The sequence below is a fragment of the Macaca thibetana genome, chromosome X (genome assembly GCF_024542745.1).
Source record: "Macaca thibetana thibetana isolate TM-01 chromosome X, ASM2454274v1, whole genome shotgun sequence".
Taxonomy (NCBI): domain Eukaryota; kingdom Metazoa; phylum Chordata; class Mammalia; order Primates; family Cercopithecidae; genus Macaca; species Macaca thibetana.
In genome coordinates this window covers 99,002,792-99,024,787 of record NC_065598.1, presented here as the reverse complement: position 1 = coordinate 99,024,787, position 21,996 = coordinate 99,002,792, and the positions used below count along the sequence as shown (strand labels likewise).

Genomic DNA, 21,996 nt, shown 5'->3' with positions numbered 1-21,996 from the left:
AAAGAATAAAGTCTAACAATCATGATTATTTTAATAGGTGAAGAAAAAAAGTATTTATAATAGAAGCCCTTATTAAATGGGAAGAGACAGAAGGGGACTTCCTTGATTTGTTAGAATATGTTTATAAAACACATAGAGCAAACATAAAATATAATGGTGAGTATAGAAAGCTTTCTGTTTGAAATTGAAACTGAGATAAGGAAGCCCCAGATCTTTTTAAAATTTGACTGTAGGTCCTAGGCCAGCGGGGAAAAAAAAAAAAAAAAAAAAAGATGAAGACAGGAAGGCAAAAGGAAGGAAGGAAGGGAAGAAGAAAGAAACGGTAGAGAATTGGAAAGGAAGAAATCAAACTATCATGCACAGAAAACATGACTGTAATTTAGGAAATCTAAAAGAGTCCATATATAAAAATTTTGGAATGAATAAATGAGTTCATCAAGTGGTCTGGATATGACAATATACAAAGTTCAGTTGCATTTCTTAGTCAGCAAAAAAACAGTTACAAAATGGAAGTTTTAAATCCAATACATGATGAATGTTACTGAGATCTTCAAATAAATAAATGGAATATATACCATGGTCATGGGTTGGAAGACTCAGTGTTAGGAAGATGTCAGTTCTCTACTAACTGACCTATAATTACAATTCAATCCTAAACAAAACTCCTTCATTCTCTCCTTCCCTTCTTCCTTTCACGGAACTTGACAAACTGATTCTAAAGATTATATACGAACACAAAAAATCAAGAATAACTTACACATTACTGAAAAAATACCAATCTGGAGGACTTTGCTCTGTCTACTAAACACCAAAACTTATTATAAAATCTAAATATTGACACATGTTATAAAGTCATAGTAATTTATTGTGATACTAATCCAAGGATAGCCAAAGAGACCAATGGAATCAAAGAGAGATCCCAGAAACAGACCCATGCATTACGGATTGCTGATTTATAATAAACGTGCATTGTTAAGCATTGGAGGAAAGGATAACTTTTATCAAATGACACTGAATGTACTGCAATATATAATATGGAAAATGTAAATCTTTACCCCTACCTCACATTAAACATGTGATGGTTAATTTTATGTGTTAACTTGACTGGGCCACAGAATGCCCAGACATTTGTTCAAATGTTATCCTGGGATATTTCTGGATGACATTAACATTTTAATTGGTAGACAGAATAAAACAAATTGCCCTTCCTAACATGGATGGGCCTCATCCAACCAATTGAAGACCTGAATAAAATAAAAAGGCTGATAAGAGGGAACTTCTGTCTGACTGTTTGAACTGGGACATTGGTCTTTTCTTGACTTCATACTTGAACAGAAAAATCAATTGTCCTTGGGTCTTGAGCCTGTCTCGAACTTACTGACTACAGATCTTGGGATTTCTCAGCCTTCATAATCACATGAGCCAATTCCTTGTAATCTCTCTCTCTCTCTCTCTCTGTCTCTCTCTCTCTCTCTCTCTCTCTGTGTGTGTATGTAATATATATGCTATATATATTTGCTATAGATTGGTTCTGTTTCTCTGAAAAATCCTAATGCAATACACAAAAACTAATTTGTGGTCAATTATACATCTGTCTTCTAGAAAATAATATAGAATATCTTTATAACTATGATGTAGGCGCAGACTTTTTAAACTGGACACAAGAGTACTCATCATAAAGGAAAAAACTGATAACTATCATTCCATTGAAATTAAGACATTCCATTAGTCAAATGACACCACAAAGAGAGTAAAAAGGCATGCCACAGAGTTGGTGAGCTATTTGCAATACATGTCACTGACAAAGAGCTCAGATGCAGAATATATTTTTAAAGTCCTACAAATTAGTACGAAAAAGACACATGAGCCAATAGTAGAATGGGAATAATACAACCACTTCCTAAAACAGGATATCCAAATTGTCCAAAAAATTGAAAGTGTGCTCAGCTTCATTAGTTATCAATGAAATGAAAAAGGCAGATAATAAGCAATGGTGGTGATGTAGAGCGCCAAGAACTCTTATCACTACTGATGGAAGTGTAAACTGATACAACCAATTTGGAAGTTTGGCATCATATATTACAATTAAACATGCAATTCTCCTCATAGATAACTACCCAACAGAAAGTTGTGTACATGTACACTGAGAGTTATATATAAGAATTTTCATAGCTGTATTATATATAATATTGAAAAGCTGGAAATAAGCTAAATTTATATGAAGAACAAAACAATAGCATAAACTGTGATATGTTCAATAACAGTGTACTATACATCAATGCAAATAAATTAATTACATCTAAACATAAAAACATGGATTCATATCATAAATATAATGTTTTAGCTCAGGCTGCCATAACAAAATACTATGGCTTATAAAAAAAAAAACAAATTTATTTCTCATAGTTCTGGAGGCTGGGAAGTACAGGATCAAGGTGATAGATTCAGTGTCTGGTGGGGGCCCTCTTCCTCACAGATGGCTGTTTTTCACTGTAACCTCACATGATAGAAGAGTGAGGGAGCTCTCTGGGGTCTCTTTAATAAGGGCACTAATCCCTTCCAGTGGCCCCAACTCTTAATATCATCACCCTGGAAGTTTGGATTTCAACATGTAATTTTTTGGGGGAAGGACATGAACATTTAGTTTCATTGTATATAGTATTGAATAAAATATGCCAGCCGTAAAAAATACATGCTGTATAGTTCCATTTATATGGAGTTCACAAAACAGGCAATATCCTAAACTATACTGCTTAGGATGTAAAATATAAAGAAAAACAAGGAAATGGTTACCATAAATTTCAGGATTATTATTAGCTCTAGTGGGAAGGAAGGGGGATGACTGGAGGGGACATCAATGGCATTTCTGGACTGCTAACAGTATTCTATTTCTTGACATGAGTGGTGATTACCCCGTTTTTCATTTTGTAATAAATAATTTAGCTCGACATCTTGTGTATGCGTGTGACTCTATATGTGTGCTGTCTTTCATGATCAAATGTTAAAATGGCAGAACCACAGGAGAAACAAATTCACAACCATAATGAGAAACTTAATATGTTAAGTTTTAATTGTTAAGCTATCAATAACTGATAGAGCAAGCAGATAAAAATTCAGAAATGATAAAGATGCTTGGAACAATTTGACAAACTTTTCTAAAGGACATACACAGAACTCTGAACCCCGTAAATGTAGGCATGAAACATTTTTACAAAAATTGACTATTAGGTCATAAGGATGTCTCAATAAATACAAAAGGATTGCAGTTATACACATGTTCTCTGACCCTCAAAACACTTATACAGAGATCAATAATCAATAGCAAAAAGAAAACTAGAAAATTTCCATATTTGGGAATATTTTGCCCTTTTCTCACATCATTCCTCCTGGCATTTTGTACTAAGAGAATTTGATTTCGTGTTAGAGAACTCAGGCTCTATGACGGGCATACTTTTTGGCCCAATATAACTAGTGGGGATTACAAGTGAAAGGAGAGTCATCAAATCTACTGTAAATATGGGATAATTGAGATTTGGAATGGTCAAAAAATGGTTCCAAGATCAAAGAGCTGATAGTAAGTGGTAGGGATGGGACTGGAACTCATGACCCCAATAGTCCATGATCTTAAGATACTCTGCCAGACTGCATCTCTCATATCCTGTGAGTTGTATGTGTGGTGATGGGCAGGAGTCAGCTACTTTGTGCTCCATTCTGAAGACAAAAAGACAGCTGGTCCTGGAACCTAAGTCTGTGGACTCACAGCTATTCTCAGTAAACTCAATGACTGGCCTGTGTAATTTAGGAGGGCCCTGCTCTCTATATCTCAGAGCTTTTTTCATAACAAATATCTACTCTCTAGGGGTAAAGATTTTACCAGAGCTCTGTCTCAGAGCTGTGGGGTAACAGTGATTACCTAACTCCATCACCCTCTATGCTTCTTGTGTCATCTAAGGGGAGGATCGACGCTATACAAAAAGAAACACTTGCGGAGGTCACAGGCCAGAGACATAGGTCCACTAAAAGATGGAGATTTAATTGGAATATTATAGAATACTCCCTATCCCCAATGTCTTATCACTACACCATCAGGGCTCTAGTATAACAGTAAATTACAATGGAAAGAGCTGCAAAAACTAGAGTCTCTCTGTTTGGGAAGCCCAAAGTCAAGAGGGGAGACAAAAACAACACTGAGAAATTTGACGCCTCTAGCACCTACAGCAATAGCAAGCATTAATCAAAGCACAACTCCTAGCCAGATTAACATAGCTCCTTACACCGGAGGGTTATTTACCTTATTTACCTCAGTTCCTATATACGTGATATAGTATGTCTGGTTTTTAACAAAAAATTACAAGACAGCAAAAGGCAAGGGGAAAAAACATTCTGAAGAAACAAAGCAAGCTTTAGAACCAGACTCAGATATGATACAGTTTTTGAAATTGTAAGACAAAGAATTTAAAATAACTATGATCAGAACGGGTGTGGTGGCTCATGCCTGTAATTCTAGCACTTTAGAAGGCCAAGGTGGGAGGATCACTTGAGGCCAGGAGTTCAAGACCAGTCTGGGCAACAGAGCAAGATTTCGTCTCTTAAAAAAAAAATTAGCTGGGCATGGTGGTGCCTGCCTGTAGTCCTAGCTACTTGGGATGCTGAGGCAGAAGGATTGCTTGAGCCCAGGAGTTTGAGGCTACAGTGAGCTGTGATCATGCCACCACATGCCAGCCTGGGCAGCAGAGCAATATCTTATCTCTAAAGAAGTAAAAATAATAAATAAAGTAACTATGGTCAATACATTAAGGGCACCAATGGAAAAAATAGACAACATGCCAGAATAGATGGGTAATGAAGCTAGAGAGAAGGAAATGCCAAGAAAGACTCAAAAGAAAATACTAGAAATTAAAAAGTAAACTAACAGAAACAAGGAATGCCTTTGATAGGTTCATCAATGGACTAGACATAGCTGAGGAAAAAGATAAATGAGCTAAAGATATGTCAGTAGAAACCTCTCAAATTGAAATGCAAATAGAAAAAAAGTAAAAAATAGAACGTAATATCCAAGAACTATGGGACAATTTCAAGACAAGTAACATATGCTAAATTGGAATACCAGAAGAAGGAATAGAGAATGAAGCAGAAGAAATATTTGAAGTAATGGCAGATAACTTTCCAAAATTAATAGACACCAAACAATACATCCAAGAAGTTCAGTGGACAACGGGCAGAATAAATACCAAAAGAAAACACCAGTACACCTAGGCATATAATATTCAAACTGCATAAAACCAAAAACAAAGAGGAAATTCCCGAGACCAGCTTGGTCGTGGAGACCCTAGCCCAGTGGCGCTAGAGGAATTAAAGACACATACACAGAAATATGGCATGTGGAGTGGGAAATCAGGGGTCTCACAGCCTTCAGAGCTGAGAGCTCCAAACAGAGATTTACCCACATATTTATTGACAGCAAGCCAGTGATAAGCATTGTTCTATAGATTATAGATTATAGATTTACTAAAAGTATTCCTTATGGGAAACAAAGGGATGGGCCGAAACAAAGGGATGGGCTCTCGCTAGTTATCTGCAGCAGGAACATGTCCTTAAGGCACAGATCGCTCATGCTATTATTTGTGGCTTAGGAATGCCTTTAAGCGGTTTTCTGCCCTGGGTGGGCCAGGTGTTCCTTGCCCTCATTCCGGTAAACCCACAACCTTCAGCGTGAGCGTTATGGCCATCACAAACATGTCACAGTATTGCAGAGATTTTGTTTATGGCCAGTTTTGGGGCCAGTTTATGGCCAGATTTGGGGGCCTATCCCCAGCAGGAAATAATGAAAGAAACCAGAGGGGAAAAAAACACCTTACCTGTGGAAGAACAAGGATAAGAACTGCAGTGGAATTGTCACCAGAAACCATGCAAGCAAGAAGAGAGTAAAGTGAAATACTTAAACTGTTGAAAGAAAAAACAACCAACCTAAAATTATTTTTTTATTTTTTATTTTTTTTGAGACAGAGTCTTACCCTGGCTCGGGCTAGAGTGCAGTGGTGCAATCATGGCCCTCTGCAGCCTCGACTTCCTGGGCTCAAGCAATCCTCCCACCTCAGCCTCCTGAGTCTCACCTGGGACTACAGGCACATGTTACCATGCCAGGCTAATTTTTGTATATTTTTGTAAAGACAGAGTTTCCACATTTTGCCCAGGCTGGTCTCAAACTGCTGAGCTAAATGATCCACTCACCTTGGCCTCCCACAGTGCTGGGATTACAGTTGTGCACCACTGTATCCAGCCTAAAATTCTATATCCAGCAAAATTATCCTTCAAAAGTGAAGGAGAAATAAAATAAATACTTTCTCAGACAAACAAAAACTGATGGAATTCAGCACCAGCAAGCCTGCCCTTTAAGAAATGTTAAAAGATTTTCTTTAGGCAACTTAGATCTACATAAAGAATGAAAGAGGATTAGAAATGAAATAAATGAAAGTAAAGAAAAATATTTATTTTTCTTATTCTTAATTGATCTAAAAGATAACTGAAGAAATAATAGCAACAATATACTGCGTGATTATAGTGTATGAGTAATTGAAATGAATGACAAATGCTCTGCATTAAGGTATGTGCACTACATACAAGTTAAACGGAAGAGTGTTATTTGAAAGTGGACTTGGTCGGGCGCGGTGGCTCACGTCTGTAATCCCAGCACTTTGGGGAGCTGAGGCAGGTGGATCAAGAGGTCAGGAGATCGAGACCATCCTGGCTAACACGGCGAAACCTTCTAGTGAAAATACAAAAATTAGCGGGGCAAGGTGGCACACACCTATAGTCCCAGCTACTGGGGAGGCTGAAGCAGGAGAATCACTTGAACCCGGGAGGCAGAGGTTGCAGTGAGCTGAGATTGCACCATTGCCCTCCAGCCTGGGCAACAGAGCGAGACTCTTCTCAAAAAAATAAAAAAAAAAAGAAAGTGGACTTAGATTGGTTAATATATAATAAACTCAAGAGAAATCACTAAAAGTTGTTTAAAAAAGTATAGCTGATACACTAAGAGAGGAGACAAAATGAAATCATGTAAAATAATTAAAACCAGAGAAGGCAAAAAAAGAAACCTTGGACAACAAATAGAAAACTGTTACAAACATGGTTGATATTAATCCAAATATATTAAGAAACACTCTAAATGTGAGGGGTCAAAATACACCAGTTGAAGACAGAATTTGTCAGAGTGAATTTAAAAAAAAACCAACTAGGCCAAGCGCAGTGGCTCACGCCCGTAATCCTAGCACTTTGGAAGGCCAAGGTGAGCAGATCACTTGAGCCCAGAAGTTTGAGACCAGGCTAGGAAACATGGCGAAACCCCATCTCTACAAAAAATACAAAAATGTGCCAGGTATGGTGGCATGTGTCTATGGCCGCAGCTACTCAGGAGCCTGGGGTAGGAGGCTCGATCGAGCCCAGGAGACCAAGGCTGCAGTGAGCCATGATCATGCCACTGCACTCCAGCCTAGGTGACAGAATAAGACCCTATCACAAAAAAAAGAAAAAAAAACCCAACTACATGTTGTCTACAAGAAGCCCACTTTAAACATAAGACTGAGAGGTTAAACATAAAGCAATGGAGAAAGATATATCATACTACACTAATGAAAAGAAAGCTGAAGTAGCTATATAATTTTAGACAGCTGACTTCAGAACAAAGACAATTATCAGAGATAAACAGGGGCATTACATAATAATAAAGGGAACAATTCTCCAACACATAATAATTATAATTAGTTATATACCTAACAATAGAGTGTCAACATATGTGAGGCAAACACTAAGAAATGAAAGGAGAAATAGACAAAAATCCATTATTAGAGTTGCAGATGTCAATAACTCCTGCCAGTCAGTAATTGATAGATTAAGCAGGCAGAAAATCAATATGGATATAGTTGATCCGAAAGGCATACTAATCAACTTTTAGCTAAATGACACTTCATCTAATTTACAGAACACCCCAACAGCAGAACACCATTTTTTTTCAAGTTCACATAGAAAATTCACCAAGAGAGAACGTATTCTGTTTCATAAAAGATACCATGACAAACTAAAAATAAGAGAAATCATAAGTATGCTCTCAATAAAATTAAACTAAAAATCAGTAACAGAAAGATAGATGGAAAACAAATATCTGGAAATCAAACATACTTCTAAATAACACAGCTCAAAGAAGAGCTCTCAAGAGAAATGAACCAACCCAAATGCCCATCAATGATAGACTGGATTAAGAAAATGTGACACATATACACCATGGAATACTATGCACCCATAAAAAAGGATGAGTTCATGTCATTTGCAGGGACATAGATGACGCCTGAAACCATCATTCTCAGCAAACTAACACAAGAACAGAAAACCAAATACTACATGTTCTCACTCATAAGTGGGAGTTGATCAATGAGAACACATGGACACAGGGAGGGGAGCATCACACACCGGGGCCTGTCACGGGGCAAGGGGGTAAGGGAGGGATAGCATTAGGAGAAATACCTAATATAGATGACGGGTTGATGGGTGCAGCAAACCACCATAGAATGTGTATACCTATGTAACAAACCTGCACGTTCTGCACATGTACCCCAGAACTTAAAGTAGTAAAAAAAAAACAAACAAACAGCAAGAAGCTCACAGTCTGCAACTTGAAAGAGGACCCTCACAAGAACCCAACCATGCTGGCACCTGATATTGGACTTCCAGACTTCCAGAACTGTGAGGAAAAAAACATTGCTGTTGTTTATATGCCATCCGGGCTATGATATTTTATTATAGCAACTTGCTCAGACTGATATGGTTAATGTACGGATTTTTGCCAAATTTTTACCTTACCCTCCACCATTAAAGAGACTTGTTACTTTGCTACTTTATTTTCTTCCCCTTACCCATTCTTCAACGATGGTCCTTTCTGGGCAGATTTGTTCTTTTGGGCTAATGAAAAATTGATGGTTATGGGTGGAAAACAGGACCAGATGGGTAACAGAGAAAGGGGGTGACTTAGCAAAATAATTTGCCAATCTGTTTATTAATACTGAGGAGAAAAACATAGAACGAGTTAAAACCATGAGAGCAGGAGATTAGGGAAGGCATTTTTCGAGAATTTAGAATTGGAGAAGTGAAAAGGCACCTACAATGTGCAAAAAAGGTGTAAAGGAGAGAAATGGAGAATTTGCTGTAGTGTATAAATGTTCTTTTTGTAGAATCATAAAAGAAATCCACAGGGAAGCTATGATTCAGTATAGATTCATCTGTACCTAGTTGTTATTAATAAACATTTAATTACTTTGAAAAAATATTTTGAACTAAATGAAAATATAACATATCAAATTTGTGGGAAAATATGATATAGCAAATGATGGAAATCACAAGTATGCTCTCAATAAAATTAAACTAGAAATCAATAACAGAAAGGTAGATGGAAAACTCAAATATCTGGAAATTAAACATACTTCTAAATAACACAATTCAAAGAAGAATCCTCAAGAGAAATGTAAAAATATTTTGAAATAAATGAAATACAACATATCAAATTTGTGGGATTCCCCAAAGCAGTGCTTAGGGGAAAATTTCTAGCTTAAACGCATATATGAGAAAGGAAAATCTATAATCCATAATCTAATCTTTCACATTAGGAAACTAGAGAAAGAGGAGTAACTTAAGCCTAGAGCAAACAAAAGATATAATAAAAATTAGAGAAGAAATAAATTTTCAACTTATTTGAAAACAGAAAACAGAAAAACAACAGAGGAAATCAATTAAACCAAAGCTGGTTCTTTAAAAAGGGTAAATAAAATTGACAGATTACTTGCCAAGCTAACTAAGAACAAAGAAAGAAGACAAATTAACAATATCAGAAATGAGGCCAGGTGTTGTGGCTCACACCTCTAATCTCAGCACTTTGGGAGGCTGAGGCTGGAGGATCACTTTGGCTCAGGTGTTTGAGACCAGCCTGGGCAACATAGCTCTACAAAAAAATTTTTAAAAAGAAATGAAGGTGGAGTTACCATTATTGATCCCATGGACATTAAGAAGTTAATATGAACAACTCCACACCTACAAATTTGTTAATATAGATGAAATGTACCAATTCTACAAAATAAAAATTGTTAAGGGCAATAAAACATATACAGATTGGAAAGGAAGAAATAAACTGTCTTTATCTGCAGTTGACATGGCTGCCAAATAACTGACAAATGCCTGGTGCAAAGTCCCAGCATACAAGATTAATATAGAAAAGTCAGTTGCTTTCCTATATACTAGCAATGAACAATTAGCACTCGAAATGTAAAAGTGCCATTTATAATAGCAGTCACCAAATGCAGAATGTGACAGAAGAATTTTAATGTATCACAAATGTGTGAAACAACCTCACTGAAAGGGATGGGGGAATAAGGTACTGACATAGGTAAATTTGGAAATGAGTGGAGTCTGTAAGACTAAAGGCAAAAGGAACTGTACATGGCACTCTACTCCAGTTGATAAAGTTGTTTTCCACAGGGTTACAGGTTTACAGTTTTGAAACCACTATATATTTATATAATTAATAAACAATAAAATGGATGGCAGATGGTAGGAGACAGGTTTCTCACAGTTGGAGTAGAAGGTTACAAATAAGCAAGGGGAGGCTAGAATGATCCATGCAGTAATAGACTGTAGTTGGAGACACTAGTATAAATTCATGTTTAGCCTTATATAAATACAGATGGTTATATACAGAAATATTTATATTTCCATAAATACTTTATATATGTATGGGTATTATATACACATATATCTTTTTGTTATGTCAACTGAGAGGGCCTAGAAGCAATTTTATTTCAGCAGCAATGAGTGTGTCTAGCACCCAGGTCTTGTTTTTCTAACACCATTCTCCAACATAAGATACCAGGGCTACTTGGAGAAATGACTGATTCTAGGACTTGGGCAATATGAAAGATAAAGCTATAGCGTCTTGTAGTGCCAGAATGTAAGTAAATACTAAAAAAAACCCTCCACAACACAATGGAAGCATGTCAAGTGAATACAGGAGCCAACTGAAAGCTCCCAATGACCAAAGCTGGAACAATTTGAGCAAAAACATGTAAAGTAGTATTGCGTTAATCCAAAGTAAAATAGTCATGAGCCTACATTGTTACAAATAAACTGAATATATAAATAGGTGGGGAAGAAGAGTCAAATATCCTCTGCAGAGGGACTCCAAATAATTTTTGTCAATACTCTGCCTTCAAGGAGGTAATAATGCCCTACTCCTTAAGTGTGGGCTGCCAATAGTGACTTTATTCCAAAGAATACAGTATGGAAAGTGAAAAATAAAACTTAACCTTGGAGAAACCTGACAAACACTACTTCAGTCATGTTACTAAGGATAAGAACAGTGGTAAATGTATTGACGGTATGTCCCCTTTATATGATGAGAATGGCATTTTACCTCTGTGGTCTTCTTCCCAAAACACATAATGCCTGTGTAATCACAAGACAAGCAAACCCAAGTTTTGGGACATTATACAAAATACCTGACCAATACTTCTCAAAAGTGTCAAGGTCATCAAAAAACAGGCAAAGTCTGAAAAGCTCTCACAGCTAAGTGGAGCCTATGGAGACATGACGACTAAATGTAACCTGAATGGGATCCTGGAACAGAAAAAGGACATTAGGGGAAATCTGAATAAAGTACATACTTTACTTAATAATATATCTATCAATATTGGTTAACTGTGACAAATCCACCCTGCTAATGTAAGATGTTAATAATAGGGGACAGTGCATATGGGATACTCTGTACTCTTTGTAATAATTCTGTAGATCTAAAACCATCCTAAAAGTTTATTTTAAAAAAATACTGTAACGAAATAAAAAGCTACTCAAGAGCCAGGGGGAAAAATCACATAGGTAGATGGGTCTATTGAAATAGTAAAGCAGAGCTTAACAGAAATTTCCTGGAAGACAATTCGTAAGAAAAAAGGGTCAGCAGACTAGAGATTAACAAATGAGAATAGCACAGCATCTCGTCACTCAGCTTTTTCTCCTGGCTCAATCTCCACTATCTAAATCCGGTGGAAAACGGCTATATGCAAAAATACACACAAGTCAACAAAAAACATGGAAAGCAGTGTTTTGTAAAAACTTTATAAAATATCAAGGCCCAAGTGACAATTGGGTACTAACAACCTGAATTAGGATAACTCTATTGTAGGTAGAGACGGAATTCTCCACTTTTCTGTTGGGACATAGTGTTGCTTAGTCCATCATGGTCTCCAGCCCAGCAGCAGCAGCTACTGCCTTAGGAGGGTGCAGGATCCATGAGAAAGGGGCATACTACCTTTCAAGTATGGCATTACCCAGAAAGAGTGGCACCCATCTCTCAGCTGTCTGGACTTATTTCTGGGCACAGGTGAGACCTCCTTCAGCCCTCCCCAAGCGTCTGACTGGGTACTGGTTCTGCTAGTGCAAGGGGAGAGAGTAGGAGCCAGCCTAACACAGCTCACACACTCAATACCTCATTTGATCTTCTCCACATGTCTAGGCTAATTTTATCCCCGTTTCACAGATGTCAAGGCTGTCCCTTACAGCAATGGAGCTGTAATAACCATCGAGTTGACTCCTCCAGCTTCCAGTCCCAGAGGTAATGCAACTTTTACCCATCATTTTATGTCCTGACAACAAGAATTTTAAGTATATCCACTGTCTTTATAAGTTCACTGGGCAGTTCATTTGAATGCTTATTCAAATGAATGAAATTCAAATATTCACTGTTTTCCAATATTTTAACTTTTATTATTTTTATGATTAAGAAATCTGTTTTTAGGAGAAAAACGGACAGATGAACAAAAAAGTACAGAAAAAATCACGCACAGATAACCACTGTTAATCTTTTAGTTGACACAGCTTTCAGAATTGTTTTCTATACATAAATTACTAGGTATCTTTGTAGTTTTACAAAAATGTACTGATGCCATATGTTTGGTTCTGCAAGTTGTGTTTTTTAATTTTACAATGCACCATCAACATTCTTTCCATGTAACGGATGAAAATTTGCTACTAAGAACACCGCGTTGCAGTTGGGTCAAAAGGCTGCTAGTAACAGGAGGGATGCCTAAAGTAAAGTACTACCGTAGGGGTAAAGCACATGGCCTGGTAAATGCCTGCCAGGGACACTACACATAAGGAATGTCTTCAATGTCCCTTCGTGGGGCCCTGCAGCCACCCCTGAATTCCCTTGGGCCTCTAGGGTAGAAGGGGTCCTGTAAATTTCTTTGCATCCACAAAAACGCCCCCAATTTCTGTTTGCTTTTTCTCTTCTCATCCTGCACCTTAGCCATATTGTCAAATTCTCTTATCATGTCCTCATTGCTGAAATTCATATCGTGTATGGCCTCTTTATACTCCTTGAGGTAATGAGCCAGCCCCTTATTAGTTTTTCTTTTGGCTTTCCTGGGTACATCACCCTCAGCTGGGCGCTTTCCTGCAGCCCTTGTTTCACTCCCTGGCTCTCCTTGACTCTCTGGCTTTCCCTCTATCCCTGGTTTTCCCTCTCTCTCTGATCCTCCCTCCATCTCTGACTCTCCCTCCCTCTCTGACTTTCCTTCTTCTTTTGCCTTTCCCTCACTCTCCGGCTTTCCTTTATCCTTTAACATTTCCTCATCTCCTGTTTTGCCCTTGTTTTCTGTCTTTCCCTCGTTTTCCAACTTCTTGTCTTCCAGAGTACAAGCTACTTCTGGCTTTCTCTCGTCCTGTGGCTGTTCTTCATTTTTCATCTTTCCTTGGTTTGAAGCCATTCCTTCATTTTCATTGTAGAGTTTTTCCATGTCGAGATTTCCCCTCCTTTTCGTGCCCTGGGGGATGGGGGTGGAGGGAAGAGGAGACAAAGAGGAGACATGGGAGACTGAGTGCGTGGGATGAAATGCAGGTCTGGATAGTACTTGCATCTCACCCCTGATGAGGGTTCCCCTGAGCTGGCGGGGCCTCCAAGAGGGCCTTCTGCCCACCACGTAGCCTGCCACTCCTCCCACACACGTGAGCCAGCCATTGCCTGGCAGGCCCTGTCACTTTCTCTGCAGTGGTTCAGCCTGGTAAGGTGTGTGTTAATGTGGGTGGGGGGATGGGCGGGGGCCCCAATTCGGCTCTGGCCGGGCCCTCCACATTCTCAACCCTTGTGGGCCCCTGTCCATGCAGCCCCCTACTTTCACGGACCTGCGGGGATTCTGGACAGGTTGCTCCTCTTTTTCAGGCTTCGCAGAGCGCTGGGAACAACAGACGCGCAGACCTGCGGACAGACAGGAGACAGGGGTAGGGGCTGCGCGCTCAGCGGGCTCACAGGGACTCGGTTCCCTTTCCTGAGTCCAGGCCCTTCTCATCCAACGTTTTCCTCCCCTACCTCCCCCGCACCCCAGCCGCCATTTCTTTCCAGGCCTCGGGCACCAAACCAGGATGCTTTCCAAACTAATTTTGGGTCTCTGTGTCCTTCTTCCTCAGAGGCAACTCTCCTCCCCAGCCTCGCGGTCAACGTTTTTCTCTATGTACGGGAACGGCAGAGGGGGTTTACTTCCACTGTCTCACTACTGGGGCGTCCCCAGCCCACCATCTCCGGCTCCAAAATGGACGGAGGGCAGAAAAGAGGATGTGCCTGGAAAGCGAGCATGGATACTTGGAGGTGCTCGCCTTCCTCACCCTCTGCCCACTGCCTACGTGCTCCCCCTCAGCCACCTTTAGCCGTTTTCCCACCGCCATCTCTGTCCACACTCGGGCCAGCTTCCCTCGACTCGACCCGACCCCACCCCCAGCCTTTCCCGGTACTGTACCCGTTCCCCTTCCGCCATTCCAGTATTCCGCTGGCAGCGTGGAAGGCCCGCACACTGACCTGGAGGAAGCTGGACCAAGAATTAGGAGCCCAGGAACTGGAGCAGCCGGGACCCAGCCGCGGGGACAGAGGGCGGGCACTCGGACCGGTGCCCACATCTGCGCCCAGGCAGATCACGTGAATGCCGCAGCACAGGAGTTCCACCGCCCCACGCCCCGCCTCCTAGCCAGCCGCTTCCAGCTACCCACCACCTCTCTCCAGCAGGTACCCTCTCACCTCCCTGGACCCTTTTGTCCTTTTCTTCTTGTTAAGAAATTAATCAAAGAAGGAATTTTAATGAAAATCGCAAAGTTGTTTTTTTTTTTTTTTAATGAGTTGGGCGGTCCAGAGGAGGAGTCTTAATAATGTTGCTCTTAAATTCCACAGAAATAACGTAGACCCACCCGATAAAATCGTATAAATGTGAACTCAAGTACTGTATAAAGAATAGAATATCGACTTTAGAAAAAACGTAATAAAAATTTTCCAAAATAAATGAAATTGTCCCTTTTTCCTGACATGTACAAACATAAATTTTCAAATGAATAAAAAAAGTTATATTTGAAGCAAAATAAAAACGATTAATTTATCTTAAGTGAGAAACTGAATATACAGAGACAATGACCAGACCACATACGAAAATAGAACTGAGACCCACAACCGTTGCTGCAAGCAGCTCAAGAAGCCAAAGTATAGCATCTGCAGAAATGTTCAGGACTTTAATCAATTTGCTAGCCTTTCTGGCCTTTTTAATTTTTTTGACCTGATGACAAACAAGAAAAACCCAAATATGAACCCATACTCAATCACATAGGATGCTTGCCTCTAGTTGGCCTGCCTCTAGCTTCCTCACGTCAACAACATCCAATCAGAGCATACTTGAAGTCTTTGTGTTTTTGTTTTCCGCTATAAAGCTTTCCCACTCCCCTGCCTGTCTTTGAATCTCTGCCAGATTCGAATGATGGTGGCTTGACTTCCTTGCTATAAAAAAGCTGTGAATAAGTAGCACTTGTTTGTTCTCTTATGGGTAGTCTCCGTTTATCTCCACATAAGCTTTTGGTGTGGAAGGCCTTTAAATATAGTCACGTGCCACTTAATAATGGGGATATGTTCTGAGAAATGCATCAGGCAATTTCGTGGTGGTGCGAACATCGTAGAGTGTGGTTATACAAACCTATATGGTATAGCCTACTACACTCCTAGGCTGTATACTATAGCCTGTCATATTCTATGCTGTCTGTTGTCGTTGGCCAATCGATATGCAGTGTGACTATATAACAAAGAGACAAATGCTGATAGATTAGATTACATGAAAATTTTTAACAGATTTGTTGAAGGACTGGGGACACATGCACCCTCCCCTGCTCTTATTGAATATATTGGTGAAATTTTTCTGAAGATCAACTTTGTAAATTATTTAAAAATAAAAATATTGGCCAGGCACGGTGGCTCACACCTGTAATCCCAGTGCTTTAGGAGGCTGAGGCGGGTGGATCACCTGAGGTCAGGAGTTCAAAACCAGCCTGACCAGAATGGTGAAACCCCCTCTCTACTAAAAATACCAAAACTAGCTGGGCGTGGTGGCGGGTGCCTATAATCCCAGCTATTTCATAGGCTGAGGCAGGAGAATTGCTTGAACCCGGGAGGCAGAGGTTGCAGTGAGTCAAGATCATGCCATTGCACTCCAGCCTGGGGGAGAGAGTGAGATTTCATCTCAAAAAAAAAAAAATTAATATTTGATCTTTTGTGTCAGTAATTTCACTTTTTTTTTTTTTTTTTGAGACGGAGTCTTGCTCTGTCGCCCAGGCTGGAGTGCAGTGGCTGGATCTCGGCTCACTGTAAGCTCCGCCTCCCGGGTTTACACCATTCTCCTGCCTCAGCCTCTCGAGTAGCTGGGACTACAGGCGCCCGCCACCTCGCCCGGCTAGTTTTTTGTATTTTTTAGTAGAGACAGGGTTTCACCGTGTTAGCCAGGATGGTCTCGATCTCCTGACCTTGTGATCCGCCTGTCTCGGCCTCCCAGAGTGCTGGGATTACAGGCTTGAGCCACCGCGCCCGGCGTAATTTCACTTCTAATAGTTACCCACAATGATAATTTTCTTTCTTGAACTTTTATTTTAAGCTCAGGGGCACATGTGCAGGATGTGAAGGTTTGTTACATAGATAAACATGTGCCATGGTGGTTTGCTGTATAGATCATCCCATCACCTAGGTATTAAGCCTGGCAGCCACTAGCTATTCTTCCTTATGCTCTTCCTCCCTGCCCCCAACAGGCCCCTGTGTGTGTTGTTCCCTGACATGTGTCCATGTGTTCTCATCATTCAGCTCCCAGTGAGAACACACGGTGTTTGGTTTTCTGTTCCTGCATTAGTTTGCTGAGAATAGTGGCTTCTAGCTCCATCCATGTGCCTGAAAAGGACATGATCTTGTTCCTTTTTATGGCTGCATAGTATTCCATGGTGTATATGTACCACATTTTCTTAATCTAGTCTATCATTGATGGGCATTTCAGTTGATTCCGTATCTTTGCTATTGTGAATAGTGTTGCAGTGAACATACGCGTGCATGTATCCTTGTAACAGAATGATTTATATTCCTTTGGGTATATAGCCAGTAATGAGATTGCTCAGTCAAATGATATTTCTGGTTCTAGGTCTTTGAGGAATCGTCACAGTCTTCCACAGTGGTTGCTGATTTACACTCCCACCAACAGTGTAAAAGCATTTCTTTTTCTCTGCAACCTTGCCAGCATCTGTTGTTTTTTGACTTTTTAATAATAGCCATTCTGACTGGCTTGAGATGGTATCTCATTGTGGTTGTGATTTGCATTTCTCTAACTATCAGTGATGTTGAGCTTTTTTCATATGTTTTTTGGCCTCATGTATGTCTTCTTTTGGGAAGTGTCTGTTCATGTCCTTTGGTTACTTTTTAATGGGGTTGTTTTTTCTTGTAAATTTGTTTAAGCTTCTTGGAGGCTCTGGATATTAGACCTTTGTCAGATGGATAAATTGCAAAAATTGTATCCCATTCTGTAGGTTGTCTGTTCACTCTGATGAGTTTTGTTTGCTGCATAGAAGGTCGTTAGTTTAATTAGATCTCATTTGTCAATTTTTGCTTTTGTTGCAATTGTCTGTGCCTATGTCCTGTATGGTATTGCCTAGATTTTCTTCTAAGGTTTTTGTAGTTTTGGGTTTTACGTTTAAGTCTTTAATCCATCTCGAGTTAATATTTGTATATGGTATAAGGAAGGGGTCCAGTTTCAATTCTCTGCATATGGCTAGCCATTTCTCCCAGCACTATTTATTAAATAGGGAATCCTTTCCCCATTGCTAGTTTTTGTCAGATTTATTGAAGATCAGATGGTTGTAGGTGTGTGGTCTTATTTATGAGTTCTCTATTATGTTCCATTAGTCTATGTGTCCGTTCTTGTACCAGTACCATGCTGTTTTATTTACTGTAACCTTGTAGTATAGTTAGAAATCAAGTAGTGTGATGCCTCCAACTTTGTTTTATTTGCTTAGGATTGTCTTGGCTATTTGGGCCCCTTTTTTGGTTCCATATGAGTTTTAAAATAGTTTTTTTCAGTTCTGTGAAGAATGTCAATGGTAGTTTAATGGAAATAGCATTGAATCTATAAATTACCTTGGGCAGTATGACCATTTGCATGATATTGATTCTTCCTATCCACGAGAATGAAATGTTTTCCATTTGTTTGGGTCCTCACTGAAATCCTCTCTGATTTCTTTTAGTAGTGGTTTTTAGTTCTCCTTGAAGAGGTCCTTCACTTCCCTTGTTAGCTGTATTCCTAGGAATTTTATTCTTTTTGTAGCAATTGTGAATGGAAGTTCATTCATGATTTGACTCTCAGCTTGCATGTTGTTGGTATATAGGAATGCTAGTGATATTTGCACATTGATTTTATATCCTGAGCCTTTGCTGAAGTTGCTTATCAGCTTAAGAAGCTTTTGGGCTGAGATAATGGTGTTTTCTAGATATAGGAGAATTTCATCTGCAAACAAAGATAATTTGACTACCTTTCTTCCTATTTGAATACCCTTTATTTCTTTCTTTTGCCTGATTGTCCTGGTCAGAACTTCCAATACTATGTTGAATAGGAGTGGTGAGAGAGAGCATCCTTGTCTTGTGCTGGTTTTCAAGGGAAATGCCTCCAGCTTTTGCCCATTCTGTATGATATTGACTGTGGGTTTGTCATATGTGGGTGTTATTATTTTGAGGTATGTTCCTTCAATATGTAGTTTATTGAGAATTTTTAACATGAAGGGATATTGAATTTTATCAAAGGGTTTTTCTACATCTATTGAGATAATCATGTGGTTTTTGTCTTTAGTGCTGTTTATATGATTAATCACATTTATTGATTTGTGTATGTTTAACCAACCTTTCATCTCGGGAATGAAGCCAACTTGATCGTGATGGATAAGTTTTTGATGTGCTGCTGGATTTGATTTGCCAGTATTTTGTAGAGGATTTTTGCATCAATGTTCATCAAGGATATTTATCTGAAGTTTTCTTTTTTTGTTGTATCTCTGCCAGATTTTGGTATCAGGATGATGCTGGCCTCTTAATATGAATTAGGGAGGAGTCTTTCCTTTTCAATTTTTTGGGAATAGTTTCAATAGAAACTATTCCAGCTGTTCTTTGTACCTCTGGTAAAATTCAGCTGTGAATCTGTCTGGTCCTGGGCTTTTTTGTTGTTGTTAGTAGGCTATTTATTACTGCCTCAATTTCAGAACTTGTTATTGGCCTATTCAGGAATTCAATTTCTTCCTGTTTCAGTCTTGGGAGGCTGTACGTGTCCAGGAATTTATCCATTTCTTTTAGGTTTTCCAGTTTACGTGCATAAAGGTGTTTATAGTATTCTCTGATGGTTTTTATATTTCTGTGGGGTCAGTGGTGATATCCCCCTATCATTTCTGATTGTGTTTATTTGATTTTTTCTCTTTTCTTCATTAGTCTGGCTAGCAGTCTATCTATTTTATTAATTTTTTCCAAAAACCAGCTCCTGGATTCATTGATTTTTTTGAAGGGTTTTTCATATCTCTATCTCCTTTAGTTCAGCTATCATTTTGGCTATTTCTTGTCTTCTGCTAGCTTTAGGGTTTGTTTGCTCTTGGTTCTCTAGCTCTTTTAGTTGTGATGTTAGGTTGTTAACTTCATATCTTTCTAGCTTTTTGATGTACCCACAGAGATAATTAAGACAGTGCTAAAATAGTCTTATATTTAAAATGTTCACTTTGGGAAGCCAAGGTGGGCAGATTGCTTGAGCCCAGGAGTTTGAGACCAGCCTGGGCAACATGGCAAAACCCTGTTTCTGCAAAAATTACAACATTTAGCCCAGTGTGGTGGCACACACCAGTAGTCCCAGCTACTTGGGAGGCTGAGGTGGGAGAATTGATTGATTGCTCTTGGGAGATAGAGGCTGCAGTGAGCTGTGACTGTGCCACTGCATTCCAGCCTCAGTGAAAGAGCCAGACCCTGTCTCAAAAAATTTATGTTAAAAGATTCCCATAGCAATTATTTATTGAACACTTATTATTTGTTTGTATTGTAACTACAGTAGTGATTCCATTGGCTTAGTTTATAATTTTAAAAAAATGGAACAGCACAAATGTACATCATTACAGATTTAGTTACATAATCTTCTTAGTATACCTGCTTAATCTGGTTATCTTTGGGTGTTTGGTTTATAAAAATAATTAATCCTTATATATTGGGCACTTAATACACAGTAAAAATAATTCTTTATTAACTGGTCATCCCAATTGATAGTGACACTACTATGTGTGGTGGGACACAAAGGACAGCCACAAGTATGTGATGTTGCCCTCTAGAGATGCGACTTACGTTAGCAGCACTGTGCTAGCTACCTTGTCTTATCTGGCGTGCTATTTCATTTATCTCTGGTGGGGCAATTCACACTTCAAGGAAGAAGAATGACTTATAAGGCTACAATTTTAACCAATGTAGTACTGAAATAAGCACAGTAAGAGAAATAAAACAAGAAAGCCTACTAACACACCCAAGTATACAAGTTTTTAGTGTGTGATAGGGAAACATTTCTGATCAGTAGTAAAAAATAGGCTATTATAGAAACCATATTTGTGTAATTAGTTAAATATTTGAGGGAAAATTAAGAGCTTTATTTTCTGACATACATTCAGATATCTTCAGGGTAGGCAAGAGACATGAAATAAAAGGCATCCAGGTTGAAAGGAAAGAAGTAAAACTATCTATTTGCAGGTGATGTGATCTTGTATATAGAACATCCCAAAGAATCCACTGAAGAACTGTGAGAACTAACAAATGAGTTCAGTGATGCAGCTGAATATATGATTGATATACAAAAGTTAATTGTATTTTATATGCTAGCAATGAACTATTCAAAGAGGAAAGTAAGAAAACAATTCCACTTAAAATAGCATAAAGATAATAAAACACTTAGAAATAAATTCAATAAAAGATCTAAGACTTGTACACCAAAAACTAAAAAAAATTGTTGAAAGAAATAAAAGAATACCTAAATAAATGGAAAAACATTCTATATTTATAGATCGGAAGACTTAATATTTCCAAAATTGATCCATAGAATCAATGTAATCTCTATCAAAATCTTATCTGGCTTCTTTGCAGAAATTGGTAAGCTGGTCCCAAAATCGACATGAAAATTCAGGAAACCCAGAATATACAAAACAATATTTAAAAAGAAGGAAAACATTGGAGGTCTCACACTTCCAGATTTCTATCAAGGCAGTGTGGTACTGGCATAAGGACATATAGATCAATGGAATATAATTAAGAGTCCAGAAATAAACCCTCATACCTACAGTCGTGCCAAGAAAATTCAACTATGAAAGAATAGTTTTTTTAACAAATGGTGCTGAGACAAATGGATATCTACCTTCAAAAAAATGAATTTGGGCCTCTTTCTCACACCATCTACAAAACTTACTTCAAAATAGATTAGAGTCCTAATTGTAAGAGCTAAAACTATCAAATTCTTAGAAGAAAACTTAGGTGTAATTCTTTATGACCTTGGATTAGGCAATGGTTCTTCAGATATGACAACAAAAGCTCAAGAAACAAAAGAACTATAGATAAATGGGACCTCATCAAAA

The 21,996-nt window shown here is 38.8% G+C and overlaps 2 protein-coding genes across 6 annotated transcripts in view; both read right to left on the bottom strand.

The window, feature by feature from the left end:
* TCEAL1 (transcription elongation factor A like 1) overlaps nt 1–21,439 on the bottom strand; it is a 51,388-nt gene extending 29,949 nt beyond the window's left edge. Inside the window, exon 1 of the mRNA XM_050776035.1 lies at nt 21,430–21,439. The gene's annotated coding sequence lies outside the window, so the exon portion shown is untranslated. The remainder of the gene's footprint in view (nt 1–21,429) is intronic.
* On the bottom strand, nt 12,984–14,996 carry TCEAL4 (transcription elongation factor A like 4). 5 transcript variants are annotated; one of them, XM_050776013.1, is made up of 3 exons: nt 14,882–14,996; nt 14,215–14,287; nt 12,984–13,856 (listed from the first exon to the last, which is right to left on the bottom strand). In XM_050776013.1, exon 3 carries the CDS (start codon nt 13,827–13,829, stop codon nt 13,179–13,181), a length of 651 nt encoding a protein of 216 aa, XP_050631970.1. In that variant the 5' UTR covers nt 13,830–13,856; nt 14,215–14,287; nt 14,882–14,996; the 3' UTR covers nt 12,984–13,178. The 5 variants fall into 5 exon arrangements, with proteins under 5 accessions (XP_050631970.1, XP_050631971.1, XP_050631974.1 ...); XM_050776014.1 differs by having other exon boundaries at nt 14,823–14,952; XM_050776017.1 differs by lacking the exon at nt 14,882–14,996 and adding an exon at nt 14,746–14,808.
* Nucleotides 21,440–21,996: the final 557 nt, after the last annotated feature.